Raw genomic sequence first — 16,125 nt, 5'->3', positions numbered from 1 at the left:
GTATCCTCTCCTGTATCAGAGCTGGTCTTGTGGATGGATCTTCCTTTAACATATCTGGAAAAAAAAAATTAACTTTACCATATTCTCAATTAATCTGAATCATTAAATAAACAGTAGAATACATACTCATTATAGCCGCACAAATGACATTTGAATCCAACTGTCTATGATCCTGTGCTAGGCCTTGATTTAGGCATGTGTGACCTTGACCCCATTTACGGACCACCCAGTTAGCTCCCTTCTTCGGCTTAATTGCCCTCATATACCAGGGACAACCGTCAGCATGGTTTTTACACTTCATAACAAATCTTGACTCGTCGCTTTTTTCAACTATGGCTGTCTTGCGCCCCTTCATACAATGTATCTTCACAGCATGTTGCAATTCTGGTTTGGACCCAAATTCTTGTTGCACAAATAACGGATCTCCTAACTTCCAACCTCCGTGCAAGTCATCATCGCCATATAGGATCTCCAACTCGTCATTAGGGTGCGCCCAGTTAATGAATGAATAATGTTGGCTTTCATTCCAGAATGGCTCCTCAGACCCTGCATCTAAAGATCATGTCAAATTTAATAACTTACCACAAATAATAAATTGTCTAAAGCAAATATTCAAATTTAATAACTTACCACTACTGACTGGGTCGACATGAAGTGGTGACAAGGCTGGGGTACCGAGACTTACGGCGCTCATGTCAGCCTCAAAATTACCGTCCACATCAGTGTCTGACGAATCACCTTCTGGAATAGCACTTTCAGGTTCTCCCTCCTCTTCGCTGTCCACATAGTCCTCGTCTTCATCCTCTTCATCCTCATCCCATGCTACCTGAGGAGGTGCAGAAGATCGTACAACTGTATCTTCTTGACCGGTACAGTGTGCAGTAGTGGTTGTATGCACCGGTAAAGATGAAGATTGTCCAACATCAACTTCAACATATATCTCAATATATTTTAATACTTTCCATTCAACAAACGCATCTGTTACGAACTCCACATCTTCATCATCATTTATATCGTTTCCAATGTAGTATATTGTATCCATATCCACTACAGTCTCTAACCTGGCTATCATGCGGTGGATGGAATGTATGCCTTCTGACCCCATTTTTTGAAGAATTCTCTCCTTCAGTTCATTGCATGTAGTGCCCACTTTGATTTTCATCGTTTTTGTTTTTCCTTCAAATCGGACACCGTTCGGACCTTCAAAATGCCTCCCATTGTAGTAAACAACTATAGGAACCATGTTTGGACTTGAACTCATCTTTCACACAAAAATTAGATCTAGGTTTTGGGTTTGGAGGTTGGTTCAGATTTTTTAGCACAAAATGGGAGTGTGGAGATGTAATCTCAATGTCCCCCCAAGATTCAGCTTTCTGAAATGATGAGATGAAATATGTGTGATGTTTCGGATTAGAGAGGGTAAGAGAGAAAGATTTGGGGTTTCAAAAACCCTATACCTCGCAACAATGGCCGAAACCCATACATATTGGGGTTTCTGGACGCGATTTACCCGGGTACACTGCTACGTACCCGGGTAAATAATTCAAACATTTTCCCAGATTCAAGAACTCTACCCGGGTACACCCCTACATACTCGGGTAGATAAAAAGTTTCAAAATTTACCCGGGTAGGTAATGGTGTACCCGGGTAGGCTTCGTGGTCAACGGTCAAACAGGGGCAGATTGGTGTTATGTTTGTTGGGAAGGGTAAATTTTCGAAATAGTTTTGAATGAGGGGCAATTTGGTAATTAATTATTAATTAAGGGGCATAAGGGTCAAAAAGCCACCTACTTGTCCTTTCTTCAATCATAGCCCAAAAATTTCTAAACTCAAGACTCATTAACTTATCAACTAAACCCAAAAAAAAACTTAGTCACGTCTCATCAACTATGGTATTGTTTACTGATATTTTTGTATTTCAATTTTTTTTTTTTTTACAAAGTCAATATATACAAAAGATGTTATTTGCACAATAATCATGAAACTTATTTTAGGATTTTCAAAAAACCGAAAACCGGTCCAATCCAATCCAAACCGAAAAAAATTGGATTGAATCGGATCGGATTTGAAAAAAAACCTAAACCGAATGAATGATTACATGATCAAACTGAAGAGATTGGATCAGATGAGTTTTGCTTCCAAAATCGATCCAATCCAGACCACGAACACCCCTGTCGCCAACAACGCAACGCTCGTAAGTCATAACTCATTAGATTACGTAATACTTTTTAATATGAAACTTCTTTAACTTTATTTAATTACATTCATAATTCTTTAATTCATAATCTTCTTTGTATGTTAATACAAATCCGATCGAATATCCGCACACAAATCAAGGAGATTGTGGTGATGGTGACACGTTACGTGTGAGACGTAACGACTAACGAGATATTTTGAGAGGGGGGTGGCAAAAATGGAATAATAATAAACTACGAGCTGTCACAGCTCACTATCAATGTTGATGAGCTTGCATTCGCTGTCAATAAAAGCAAGTCAATTTCGAAGCCTCTCGAAATTCGAAAACATTTCTCACACGGGCCTATAAATTAAACTCTACATAAATTCGAATCCTCCTCTCATTTCAAGAAAACAAAAGCGTGTCAGATAAGACTCGAGTCGGAGGTCCCAAAAAAAAAAAAAAAAAAAAAAAGAACAAATCAATCGCCGATTGTGTTTGTTTGGATCGCCGTCTTCTTCTTCTTCCCAACTCTCCGAGTTGAAAGTTCGTTGTTGTTCTGCGCCAATTCTGTGCCGTTCCTTAATTATTGCTTTTTTTTTTATAACTCTCGGTTGTGTTGTGATTTTGAGTGCGATAATAATTGCGTTCTCTGTTAGGTTTTGGTAGGTGAAGATAATCGTTTCAATTCTTGCATTTTTACGTTTTCTGATGTGTTCTTTGTGAATTCTTAATGCAATTTTGAATGTTACTACCTTTGTTTGTTGTGGTTATGTAATTAATTAACTCTTTTGTTTGCTCTGCATCATGTTATGCTCTGGAGTTAAGCCATTTTCTACTATGGTTTAGTGGAATTCTCACAAGACCTTGGCTTTCAGGCAATGAATTGTTGTGTTTGTTAGTGATCTGTGGTTTCTTTCTATAGGTTGTAATCTTGTAACGCTTGAAAATTGAAATAGGCAGTCACCTTTAAAAATTGATCTATGGTCTCTAGTTTCTTATATAAGGCAGTTTATGTCTTTGAAGTAATAAGATAGTTGGAGTGCTTTTTCCCAATTACATTGATAGCTAGGAATAATCTATATGGATATGTGAGAGCGAAAGTTTTTAGGAGAGTTATGAATGACATTTTCAGTTTAGATATCACGCTAGGAAAATGCAGGAGACTAACACTGCAGGAAAATGCGATTTGCATACGAAGTGGACCATCCAGTTGCAGAAAGCTAACACTCCAAGGAAACTACCCTTTTTTTTTCAAAGGGAAGAGTGGCCAAACAAGTACCGTCTTTTGCTGCCTTACCCGTGTCTATTTTTCTATGCTACCTTTCAGCGTCCACTATGGACAAACAGTTTGTAGCCGGTTTTGATGTCGTTAAAGCTTCATATGGATGTGATTTCCCTTTTGCAATTCATAGAAACTATCCATTTGTTTCTTTGCCCAATTATGGATGATGAAAAGACTGGCTTGATGCTACACCCATTGTTTGACATAACATATTATTATTGTCTATTATCAGTGCCAATCTTCCCTTCTTTCTTCTTCCAGTCTTCATTTTGTCTTCTACCAGCCCTGCTGCACTCCTAATATGGATAAGGAGGATGAGGATTTTGTTCTTGAATATGGATAGCCTTGTCCATGGAGTAATGTAAATGTTCTTTTTGGCAGTGAAAAGGAAAAATCACTGTCAAGTGACCTAGTTAACGAAGAAAAGTGTTCTAATTTGACCAAAATGAATCTACAAGGTGCAGATGGTATGAAATTTTTAATTATTTGCTTTTGGTAAGTTTCAGTTCATGGAAGAGTCAATGGAACTTCATTTTAAGGTAGGGTTTCCCCTCATGGACAATAAAATCAACACAACTACTATATTTATATTTGGGATGCATTTGATCGAGTGATTTATTGCTTTCAACATAGGTTGGAGTGTCTATTGGTTGGCTCCAGTGTAGTTGGATTTGGTTCTGGGAGTTCTTCAAGGAATCAAGTGATCATTCCACGCTATTGGTTTCTATTTACTGCTGGAGATTGTCAAGTACCCCAGTGCTACCTTGTAGTAATATGTGGAATTCTTGTATATTCGCTTGTTTTGATGTGTTCCCCTCTTGAAGTAATGCTGATTGGAGCTGCATAATTCCTTTTTGTTGCTTCTGATTTCAATTGGTCTGCGGCAGTATGGAAGAAAGCAACAATGCATTCGGTGTTTACCGCTTGTTTTAGGATTATTTCTAAATGTGTTCCTACATGCAGGTCTGTAAGCTCACTGCCAGATTCTAGATATTTGGTAATCTTATCTGAGGATAACTAGTATCATAGGAGAGGTGGCAGTAATGCACTCTGAGCCTCTGCATTTTGAGTGCAATGACATGATTACTGAGAAAAATGCATATCCTCCAGAATCAAATGCAGAGCGCTTGCCTGGAGAAGAATCAGGTCAATCAATAGATCACAAAAATGCCAATGAATTGCTAGAGAAAGGATATATGGACTATGGGTAAAAAAAATTTCATATACTTTTTGCCCACCATTTAGATTGTTGTGTTTTATGTTCTTTTGCTAAAAAAATATGTTTTGTATGCAGATGTCAACACTACCGGAGAAGATGTCGTATCAGGGCCCCCTGTTGCAATGAGATTTTTGATTGCCGCCACTGTCACAATGAGGCGAAAGTGAGTAAATTACCAAATCTAGTGTTTGATGATAGTTGTATGTTTCAAATAATTATCTATCGTTGTTGCTATAAACGAGATGGTCCCATTGTGTTTCATATTTCTGGCCAATCTTCTTAGATAATCCTTTCCCTAATTGGCATTGTCGTTCTTTGACTGTTCTTAGCGTTGATAGTCTGATTTTTAATCTTCATTGGCTTCTATTTGTCTTGGCCTTTTATTTATGGTTTCCCCCATATTTTCCTTCCTTACAATCCTGCTGTGATCTATCACATTTATGCTTGAGTCTCAGTTCAGAAATATTTATATTGCCTTCATCAGTTCATCTTATATTCCTCATTGTCTACCACTCTACCTTAGGTGACAAGGTTTTGTACCCTTTGTGAACTAATTTGAGAATCAGTTATTAGTGAGTTGCTTAAATCTGGAAAAGTAAATATCAGTTAGTTCATCTTACTGTTGTTTCTGATTTTATGACTCACCATCCTTTAGTAGGGTCTCCACGATCTCCATGCAAGTTGAACTCATTACTTTTGAGTTATGGCTTAGAATATACCATGAAATGGCCTCATTAGGTTTAGTTGTTGTCTTGTAGCATTCCTTTTATTTTTAGGGGAACGTAATTTTATTATAATTTTTCTACAGAATGATATCGACATTGATCAGAAGCATAGACATGACATTCCACGACACCAAGTCAAGCAGGTATGCTTATTTATTTTGACATCCCCAATTGGAATATCCACAATTAATTGCACCTTTTCCCTTTTGCTATTTCATGGTCAAGGAGTTCCTTAATGTTAATGAAATAATTTTGACATATTCAGGTGATATGTTCACTTTGTGGGACGGAACAAGAGGTGAGTTTAGAATTTCTTCAATATCTTTGGGTGTACTTTTTTGTTGTGGTATGTAAAACAAAATATAAATGAAGATCTAAATACCTGTTTATGATAGATTAAATCTTTATTATTTGTCAAATAAGAAAGAAAATCAATCTGCATGCGAATATATAGAGTCATTCTCATGCATAAAGGAAACAAAATAGTGCATTTGATGAGGGAATTTTATAGCTTATTACTGTCTGGAGGTTCTTCAATATGTTTTATGGAAACAGAAGTTTTGTCAATTTCATCAGAGATAATGGCTAGGGTATTTGAGTTAGTCTCTTCTTTTATTCAACAAATCATCCATTATGAAAGCTGAAATTTTCATTTATAATATACATTGAACATTTGAAGCTTAGTTTTTTCTTATGCTGATTTTTACTGCTCCCAGGTTCAGCAAAATTGTATTAATTGTGGTGTTTGTATGGGCAAGTACTTCTGTGGGACATGCAAGCTCTTTGATGATGATGTAAGTAGTTAATCCTGGAACTGAAGAATTATTTTCTTTTCATGTTGTATATGTATTTTTTTTATTCCGTGTATGATATGATTGATGGTATAATTATCTCTGAGGTGTGCATAACCAGTAAGTATTCTCTAACTGTAGCTTGTAGATCAGTGATGGAATGAATGATGATAAGAACTTTTAAATTATAAAGATTTTCGAGTGGTATTGTGTTACTATCTTATTTCTTTTATGTACTTCAGATATCTAAGCAGCAGTACCATTGCAGTGGCTGTGGAATTTGCAGGTATGAATTGCTACTCTTGTTAGTTTATCTGAAGTATCAATGTCTTTGCATTTTTGGCAGGGATGGTAACGTGTTTGAGGGGGCCAATTTTATTTTTCCGTCAATTTTTATTGTAAAAATTAAATGTTAATTTTGACAACCCCGCCCTCGGTAATAATATTTTCTCGTTTGCTCCCCCTTAACTAAAGTAGTCTAGCATGTTTGACTTATAGAACGCATTTTTATTAGGTATAGTTTGAAGCTTTAGGTGGTGTTTGGTTGGGAGCTTTTCAGCGGATATCTATGTTTCTCAAGTATGGCTTTTAGAAACACCATGTTTGTTTCAACGTATTTTCACCAAAAACCCATCTATCCAATTTGTATGGATTTATGAGAAACATAGATATCCGCACTGTTTAGAAACCCAATTTGAAGGTGGGATTTTTCGGAAAACCGGTTATCTGGCTTTTAATGCACTGTTGATTTCATAAAGTTACCTAATTTTTCCAGTAAAGTTTTTCCTCTCCAAACAACTTTTTTTACATTTTTTTACCTATCTCACTTTATTTATCTTTCCAATCATTTCTCTATCTATTACATTTTCCTACTATTCCAAAAAAATTTCCTCAACCAAACGCCCCCTTAGGGTATTTTGCTTTCTTAGATTGACCAAGCTTTGTATCAAAATTTAGACTGATTGATTCTAATGTTCTCAAACAGAACTGGAGGACGTGAGAATTTCTTCCATTGCTACAAGTGTCGTAAGTGATTATTTTTATTCCGATGTTTTTTTAAAACATCATTCCTATGATTTTTAATAACTTATAAGTAGCAATTTGATCATTTTAAATTGAACGACCCTTGTGATCGTCACACATTCATGATTTCTTTTCATAGGTTGCTGCTACTCAACTCTGCTGAACAACAATCATCCTTGTGTGGAAGGAGCAATGCATCATGATTGCCCTGTTTGTTTTGAGGTAACATTTTACAACTTTCATGATTTAATGTCACTCTACCAGTTTGTTTAAATTGCTTGAGGCTGATTCAAGCATGCCGAAATTGATGATTGCAGTATTTGTTTGAATCAAGAAATGAGGTCACTGTTATGCCGTGTGGACATACAATTCATAAGAGCTGCCTGAACGAAATGAGAGAACATTTCCAGTGAGTGTCACAGAGTAGCTCCTCTCATTCTCCATCTTTATTAGAAAAAAATTGTGCTGATCTTGGTATTTGATTTTATATCAGGTATGCATGCCCGCTCTGCTCCAAGTCAATATGTGACATGTCAAAGGTTTGGGAGAAATTTGACGTGGAGATTGCTGCTACACCAATGCCTGAGCCATATCGAGATAAAATGGTCAGTGTTCCGTTTTTCCTCTCTGAATATGGGTATTACATGTGATTCATGCTTACCATGCAGCATAGACCTTCGATTTTCTTTTTTGTCTTTTCGTTGCTATGGGAGGGGAGTGAAAGATGGGAGAGGTTATATGGTGTGATTAATGATTAGTGGTTGACCAAGATTTTTATGCATGTACCTTCTCCTTCTGCAATCTGCATTGAGATGCACCTGTGGTTTTTGTTGCATGGTGAATCCAGTTTTATGTTGCCTGCTGATTATGAGGGACTAATGGTGTTACTATTAACAGGTTTGGATCCTTTGCAATGATTGTGGCAAAACTTCTCACGTTCAGTTCCATTTTGTGGCTCGAAAATGCCTGAATTGCAAATCCTACAATACACGACAGACCAGAGGCTGAGAGAGTGACAATGATTCTTTATTGTTTTCATTAAATCCTGTATTTGATTTCACTTGATATTATTGTTAAGCCAGTGGTAGTCCATGTGTGTCCTTAATGGTACAAGGATGTTTGGGAATATTATATCGATTGCAGGCTGAGATGCATTCAAGGGGATAGAAACTGGTTTTTGGTATTGGTTTGGTAGCGGGGAGTAACGTTGGGACCACTAGTTATAATCGCCTCGAGTGTTTTAAGTTTTCGCGTGTTGCAAATTCGCTTTGTTAGATGATATTTTTGTGGTTTATTAATTATTGATTACCTCTCACATACTTGTGCAGTTGTGCCCAAGAATTTAACATTTTTGCAACTATTAATAAAATATATCAATTCAAAATAGAAGCCAAAAAGAGAGTAAATATCACCTTACATTTTTCATGTTCGTGCATGAACTTTGAATTTGCACTTAAGGGTGTGATCGAATTGAGTCAAGTTTGGATTAGAAAAAAAAAAACTTTGTTAGCAACCTAGTTCAGTCATCACATCAGGATATATTTATATTCTGAAATAAATTTCAATAAAAATTTAAAAGCTAAAATTTAAAAATATTAAGATAAATAATATATATCATCATTCATATATATTAATTAGGGAAAAACTGATATTTGAAATAATAAAATAATAATGTATAAGAGTATGATCATTCATATATATTAAAAAATATCAGGAATATACCAAAAAAAAATATCAGGAAAATTTTTAAAAATCGTCTTATTTTGATCATTTTTAATTTTATGAATTTTGTGATTGAATTATTTTTAATAATTTCAGTTTCAGCGTTAAAATTATGTCTATTGACGTGAATATTCACGACCAAGTTAAAATAAGATGCCGCCCCTCGCGTACTTAATTTTGGGGACAACGACTAAATTGTCATTATTTACTTAAAATATTATCAAAATGTCACGTTGCAAAATTTTTTTTACCAAAGTGTCAAATTATCAATCTCGTTACGTCATATGGCGAGTTAGGATTGGCCACGTAACTAGCTACGCAGTGCAGCTAGATTACGTGGCTAACAACCCCTGCCACTGTCTGCCATGTGGCCTAAAGAGCTGGGTTACGTGGCGTCTTATGTGGCCAAAATCGCTGGACTATGTAGCTGTTTACATGGCGGTTGTTGAAACACTCAACGCATGTCTGACACGTGTCACACTGTAGTAAACTTGCTGGGCTGAGCAGCTGGTTACTTGCATGTGTGACACGTGTCATTTAAATGAAATTAAATAACATTAATTTAGCACTCCTAAATTTAATTACTTAACATTTACAAATAATTTAAGAGTTTAATATAAGTTACGAGTGTTAATGAATTTAGGAGTTTTTATGTTTGTTAACTAATGTAGTGTAAATTAGTACAAATTTAATTAAATTATTTTACAATTATCATTTGATAATTTTTAGGAGTGTTAACTAGAGGTGTAAATGGGTCAGGCTAGGCCGGGCTTTCTAGCCTAAGGCTACGTAAAAAAATATGCAGCTTATCTGGTCTATTAAAGGCTTTGTTTTATAGGTCAGGCCAGACTTATTTTTAAAAATTAAAAAGCCTGATATGGCCTACAGGCCTCCCACTGCAGATACTGAACAAAGAAAATAATTGTATAGAGCAAAAAAAGTTTCATTCATGCCTGCACTAATACTTCTCATAAGAAATAAAAAGTGACAAACAAGAGTCAACATAATAAATACCTCAGCTCTATAATGTAGATCAGAGGGAAATTAGAGTCAAAGAAATGGAAAAAATAAAAAAGAAATACAATTACTGGGTCAACTAAAGACGAAACTTAGACACGAGAGTGAGAAGTCACTTAGAAGCGGCGGTACACAAAAGAAAATTGGGTTATACTTTGTCACCTAGAATAAATATTTTATTTTATTTTATTTTAAAAAATTAAATAGGCTAGCGTACAAGACTTTAGGCCAAGCTTGACAAATTTGGCCTATGGCCTATTTGGTAAAAAGGCTTTCTTGTAAGCCTAAGACAACTCTATTTTTCAAAAAGGCCAGGCTCAACATAAGCTGTGTTGTAGGCCTGGCCTGGCCCATTTACTCCCCTAGTGTTAACTATATTAATTTAATTTAGTTTAAATTAATTTATGCTAATTGAAATTATTTGTAACGGTTAAAAAATTAATATAATTTGAGTAGTGTTAAAGAATTAAACTAAATTAAATTAATGTTAATTATTTTAGTTTAATCAGTGTATATTAATTTTAATTATTTTAGAATAATTAATTAGTTATTTTAGGGGTGTTAACTAAAATAATTAAATGTAGTTTGTTTTATGTTAAAAATTTGTGAACTATTACATTACTTAATTTAATCAAGGGTTGTTAATTAATGTAATATATTTTATGTTTGTTAATTGAAATAGTTTAATTTAATCTATATTAATTTAAATTGATCATAACGATTAATTATTTGTTATAACTGTTAATTACTTATTTTTAAAATTGTTAATTATTTTATTTTAATTATAAAATATGTTAAGTTAAATTATTTGTAAAGGTTAAATAATTAAATTTAGGAGTATTAAATTAATGTTATTTAATTTCATTTAAATGACGTGTCACACATGCACGTAATCAGCTCAGCCCAGCGAATTTACCACAGTGTGACACATGTCACACAAGCGTTGAGTATTTCAACAACCGCCACGTAAACAGCTACGCAGTTCAGCAATTTTGGCCTCGTAAGATGCCACGTAACCCAGCGCTTTAGGCCACGTGGCAGACGGTGACATGGGTTGTCTGCCACGTAATCTAGCTGCACTGCGCAGCTAGTTATGTGGCCAACCAAGTGCTGTCACGTGGTCAATCCTAACTTGCCACATGGCATAACGAGACTGATAACCTGGCACTTTGGTAAAAAATTTCTAAAGCGTGACATTTTGGTAATTTGATCGTTGTCCCGCTAATTTTGTATCCCCAGCCCCACAAATATGTATAACACAGGACAAAAGATGATCAACATTACAAACATATGATTCTAAAGAACCATCAACTTGGCATGATGAGGGTATTACTAAGCATCAAATATTCAAATACCAGAGATCAGGGAATAATCTACCAGTCTCTGGAGAATTTCATGCTTATAACTCATTCCTGTCCAAGTTTTAGAGGGCTTAAATACAAGTAAATATTACAGGTGAATCAGGGCATACAGCTGAAAGAACTAAAACATTACATTTTGCGATTTACATTCCAGAAAAGAAATAGTTTCATTACGTTCAAGTCAAAAACTTGTTTTGAGTTGCATACACTGATTCTTGACATAATATGTAGAGATAATACAAGGCAACTTCAATAAGGGGTCAGCCAAGAAAAATGGGCTTCCACCCTTAACTTTTGCATGAAAAATAAGCTTAATCTATCACGGAATTTCACAACTTATATATCCAGTTATATATGGAAATCAAATCTCTATGAAGAGAGCCATCGTCCACTGAGACCATGAAAGCTAAAAAACCAATGGCAAACGCACTGATGTACAAAACAATCATCCATGGCTGCTAATAGATTCACATAAAACAGCTCTTAATTTGTGAATAGATGATCAGGTGCGTCTACTCATCTCAAGGGCTCAGTGCCAATGACAGAAAAGCCTCTTATGTATAGATATGAGGATGCCACAAAATTACACTTTAAAGAGTTTTCAGATGATGGATTCAATTTCTCTATATTCCTCATCAATCATGATCTCCATGGCACGGCATGTTAAACTGCAAAATGATTTGTCACCTCTGCAGGATATAATAAAGGAAGCCAATCTTCAGAATAATATTATATCCATCAAAGAAACTGTAAGTCAAAAAAGAAGAGATGCAATAGTGCTAATCTACCTATATATGTAAATATCTTTCCCCTCTTCCAATTTCTTGTTGCAATGGTAGCAGAAGCTTAAGAAGTCACCAGATAGATATTGGTTTGGAGTGTTAGCCACGAGGGAGGACAATCCCTCCTCCTTCACTTCATTCTTATGATGTTTTTTAAAATCATTAGCATGAGTTTCCAAAACGCAGTCACAGAAAATATGGGTGGTTTTGGGATTGGGACCATGGTTAATTACACATGTGTAGTCCTCAGAGAGTTCAATCTCACTTGCTGATAGAGACTTGATTAATTCATTGGAGGAGGACAGGGACAAAGGGTTTGAATTTAACTCTATAGGTTCAAAGTTGTTGTTTTGGTTCTGGCTTCCTCCAATAAAATGAGGAGGAGAACTCACTTGGTTCATAGCAAAATTCTCTGAATCAAAGTTGGAACCAGTTAAATTAGACAGTTCTTTAATAGGACTGCATGAATCCAATGAACAAGACATAGCTTTCCCAAAAGGCTCATGTTCTAACGGGGTTTCTCCAATCTCAAAAAGAACAGTGGATTCCCCCTTGTGGAAAATAGAACCATTCTGGGCATAAGGAAGCTTAAAATAATCTTCAGGTAAGGATTTGGATGACTGAACAGAATCCATGTAGGATTTACAATTTGGGGTTTTGATAATCATTTGGGGACTGAGACCAGTCTTCTTGCACTCTGATGACAGGAGAATTTCACCAGAAAACTTGCAACACTCTTTCAAAGAATCTATAATACTTAGACCTACTTTGGTACAATCCCAGCTCCTTTGTTGCTGCCCCTCATTGGGTGATGATGATTTTGGGGTTTTAAAGGGGTTACCTAGATTTGAAAGAAACTTAAAATCTAGGGGGGAAGTGGGGCTCTTAATTGAATCAGAATCCAACAAGCCTTTAGGACCCATACCCACAAACAGAAAAGGGGTATTGAAAATTGAGTTTCTTTTGACATTGCTACCCAAAGCATGAGACTTAGAATTGTGATCGTAATTAGTATCAGTAATAGTCATTTGATTCTTTTGAAGTGTGACCTAGTCCTCTTCCTCAGTATTATCTCAAAACACCTGCTGAAAAAACAAGACAGGTTTGCTCACATAAAATGAAAGAACACAGACTAACATAAAAATAATCAATCACCAATACCCAGCTACAATTCAAATCAAGGTAAATGCTACATATCCATCTTCATATGAGAAAAAGAACAAGACTTTGAATGCATATCACCCAGGTGGATAAGGAAAAGAAAATGAGCAAGATTACTATTAACAGCTCAAATCAAGGTAAATGCTACATATCCATCTTTATTTAATATTTATTTTGATTATGAGCATATGAATAAGGAAAAGAAAATGAAAAGCAAAATTACTATTAACAGCTCAAAATAAAGCAGTGTTACCAAAAAAAAAAGAAAAAATGATTGATGACATCTGAGTGAGAGAGAGAGAGCTAATAAAACACCCAAAACTTAAAAACGAAAACAAAAATGAAAATGGTATGCAAAGATTTTCATCGAGAAGAATCAGGAATGAATACCAGTAAAGTAACAGGGTGTGGAACCAAGAGACTTGTTCAAATATCAATACTTTTTAAAAAGAAAGAGAAGGAACAATGCAGTGCAGGAAGAACCCCCACCTGGGTTTTCTCTCTGTGTGTGCTAGAGAAGAGAAGAGAAGAGAAACTTCAGAGAAATGATGCTGACACAGATAAGAAAGTCCAAATGCAGTAATAAAATGGACAAGAGTTGTGTGAAACTTGTGCAGTGCATACTCTGTATCTGTATCTGTATCTGTACTATCTCTTTCTCTCTCTCTCCGTCCGTTTTACATTTTTGTACTTTGTCGTGTAATATACAAAATTGTGTTACTTTCACTTTGATGGTGACAAATGTTTAACCTGTATCTTGCCACGTCTCATCTCATTTGGAGATACAAAAAGTAAAAAAGTACCTGTGTTTCTTAAATTGGCACCCGAATTTAAATTACTTTTAGATTGTATCTTTAGATACCAAAATATTTTGTGCACTTCACTTTGGTTTATACATGTAAATTAAATATAGGTGTAGTTTAGTTGATGCATAAGAGCTAAATAAGTGGAGTGAGAGCATGTGTTTGAATCTTTTTAGTATTATTTTTGAGAGGAGTTTAAAGCCTTAACCTTAGATTCGTCCCGAATCGAATTAGTTGCAAAGCAAATATAAAATAAATTAAATGATAAACAAAGTATTAAAAAGGGGTTAGTTGAAGTCATGCATGTTTAATTTTGCTTAAATAAAGTCTTGAGTTTAAATTTTTATAAATATAAAATATTTTCTTTAAAAGAGCTAGTCCATTGGTGTGGATATTTTGATTTGAATAGAATTATCTTTGATAAAAGATATTTATGATTTATAAAAAAAATATAGTACAAGTAAATTTCAATTAATAATCAATTTATTATACCTTAAAAGAAACACAAGAATTACATTTATATACAAATTAATTGTTATTAATGGCTGAGACATTAAGTAGCTGCTGGTATTAAATTAAGCTTACCATCCCCATTCCAGTTGCCGAACATACACGAAACCAAACATGCCAAATGCCACGTCAAGGAGCAAATTTAACCTTACCATGATTAAAATGCTTTACCAACAATTGACCAGGGGTTACAGCTTTCTTTTCTTTTCTTTTCTTTTTCTTTTTATTGGTGCTGAGTGCATGTTGTCATTTTCTGTGAACCAGCTTTTCATGATTAAAAACAGAGAGAACAAAGGACATACACGTTGTGCATAGAAATATATCTTCACAATATCCAACGGCTCAGATGTGATAGATTTTTTATTTCATACGATGAAAATTGAAACATAACTTAATATAATTTATCTAAACCCTTCATCACTGGACCAGACGTAAGATGTGAAGATTCTTTTAAAACCAAAGCATTTTTTTTAAGGTTCGGTGTGCATTTTTTTTAAGGTTTCGGTGTTTGATATTTTAAATAACATAAGTTATGTCATATTAAGATAAAGATATATATAAAAAATGAAAATTATATGAGAGAAAATGGGTGTTTGGGTGATTTTTTAAATTTAAATTTTAAATAAAAAATATATATTTTTATATCTATTTTTCTTAGAATGACATAACTTTATATCATTTAAAATGAAAAATATTTTTTTTTATTTTATTTCTGTCTAACTAGCTTGCGGTTCACGTTTTTTCTCGTTAATGTTTTTGAGATGTCTTGTGCACGTGTTGTAAAATGAGTAACTTGTTTGATGACAGTCACTTTACAATTCTTATTTTATTTCTCATTCTCTTTTTCCTTTCCCTTTTCCTTTTGTGCTCTTCAATTAGTCAAAAAAAGTTCTGAGTATTACAAGATTCCAGATTTCAACCGAATCAATTTATTCATGTAACGCAGTTTTTAAAATTAATATGTTCTTTTCTTTTTGAGGCAGGGTTTGGCCTCCAATAAAATTATTTTTATTCAAAGTTTTGAAGTTATCTAAGTTAATTAAAGAAAATTATTTTCTCATGCGATATAAAAAAATTATCTCATGTAACAAAAATAATATCACAAATTAGGATCCATAGAAAGAATTATTTTAATATTTTTTCTGTTTTGTGTGTAGAAATTTGATTTCTCTCGTATGAAATAAATGAAATATAACCCATTAATTAAACCCCAAAATTCGCGCTATTATGTTATCAATATCAACTTTGTAAGCTTCTCCATGTGAAGACTTTTATTGTCAAATTAACATTTTAGAGTTTTGTTGTTAATAATATATTTAATTTATAATTTAAATGATGTTTTAAATAATTCATATGTTCTGTAAGAAATTTATTGTTAACCTGAGAATATACAACAATACAACTACTCTCATTAGCTAATTGATTTTATTTTCAAGCTCTGCATTCCGAGGAAAAGGACATTTATCCAACCTCTTTAGTAACCAAATGTCAAACCTCTTTTTCTTTTTGTTAATATATTTTTGGATCCTTAATAAAAAATATGATCTCAC

The 16,125-nt window shown here is 34.3% G+C and overlaps 2 protein-coding genes across 6 annotated transcripts; one reads left to right on the top strand and one right to left on the bottom strand.

Annotated features, from left to right (window-relative positions):
- Nucleotides 1–2,572: 2,572 nt before the first annotated feature.
- Nucleotides 2,573–8,549, top strand: LOC133293234 (probable E3 ubiquitin-protein ligase RZFP34). Of its 2 annotated transcripts, XM_061491773.1 has the most exons (13): nt 2,574–4,000; nt 4,095–4,424; nt 4,572–4,668; nt 4,756–4,843; nt 5,489–5,548; nt 5,671–5,703; nt 6,122–6,199; nt 6,439–6,482; nt 7,182–7,222; nt 7,359–7,441; nt 7,537–7,628; nt 7,713–7,824; nt 8,117–8,549. In XM_061491773.1, exons 3-13 carry the CDS (start codon nt 4,658–4,660, stop codon nt 8,225–8,227), a joined length of 753 nt encoding a protein of 250 aa, XP_061347757.1. In that variant the 5' UTR covers nt 2,574–4,000; nt 4,095–4,424; nt 4,572–4,657; the 3' UTR covers nt 8,228–8,549. The 2 variants fall into 2 exon arrangements, with proteins under 2 accessions (XP_061347756.1, XP_061347757.1); XM_061491772.1 differs by having other exon boundaries at nt 2,573–4,000; nt 4,095–4,668.
- Nucleotides 8,550–11,463: 2,914 nt separating this feature from the next.
- LOC133293233 (FCS-Like Zinc finger 10-like) lies at nt 11,464–13,863 on the bottom strand. 4 transcript variants are annotated; one of them, XM_061491769.1, is made up of 3 exons: nt 13,752–13,863; nt 12,108–13,183; nt 11,464–12,008 (listed from the first exon to the last, which is right to left on the bottom strand). In XM_061491769.1, exons 2-3 carry the CDS (start codon nt 13,127–13,129, stop codon nt 11,921–11,923), a joined length of 1,110 nt encoding a protein of 369 aa, XP_061347753.1. In that variant the 5' UTR covers nt 13,130–13,183; nt 13,752–13,863; the 3' UTR covers nt 11,464–11,920. The 4 variants fall into 4 exon arrangements, with proteins under 4 accessions (XP_061347753.1, XP_061347755.1, XP_061347754.1 ...); XM_061491771.1 differs by having other exon boundaries at nt 12,108–13,186; nt 13,752–13,851; XM_061491770.1 differs by having other exon boundaries at nt 12,108–13,186; nt 13,653–13,827.
- Nucleotides 13,864–16,125: the final 2,262 nt, after the last annotated feature.

This window comes from Gastrolobium bilobum, unplaced genomic scaffold, assembly GCF_033153095.1.
Source record: "Gastrolobium bilobum isolate Gb01-03AN ecotype WA unplaced genomic scaffold, APGP_CSIRO_Gbil_v1 utg6142, whole genome shotgun sequence".
NCBI classification, from domain to species: domain Eukaryota; kingdom Viridiplantae; phylum Streptophyta; class Magnoliopsida; order Fabales; family Fabaceae; genus Gastrolobium; species Gastrolobium bilobum.
This window is presented reverse-complemented; position numbering and strand designations above follow the sequence as displayed.

Bases quoted from the DNA above. Each gene is read 5' to 3' on its own strand.
- LOC133293234 (XM_061491772.1), top strand. From the start codon at position 4,505: ATGCACTCTGAGCCTCTGCATTTTGAGTGCAATGACATGATTACTGAG. The intron at 5,704-6,121 runs GTGAGTTTAGAA...TACTGCTCCCAG, and splicing joins TTTGTGGGACGGAACAAGAG to GTTCAGCAAAATTGTATTAA. The intron at 7,442-7,536 runs GTAACATTTTAC...TGATGATTGCAG, and splicing joins ATTGCCCTGTTTGTTTTGAG to TATTTGTTTGAATCAAGAAA.
- LOC133293233 (XM_061491769.1), bottom strand. From the start codon at position 13,129: ATGACTATTACTGATACTAATTACGATCACAATTCTAAGTCTCATGCT. The intron at 12,009-12,107 runs GTAGATTAGCAC...TATATCCTGCAG, and splicing joins AAAGATATTTACATATATAG to AGGTGACAAATCATTTTGCA.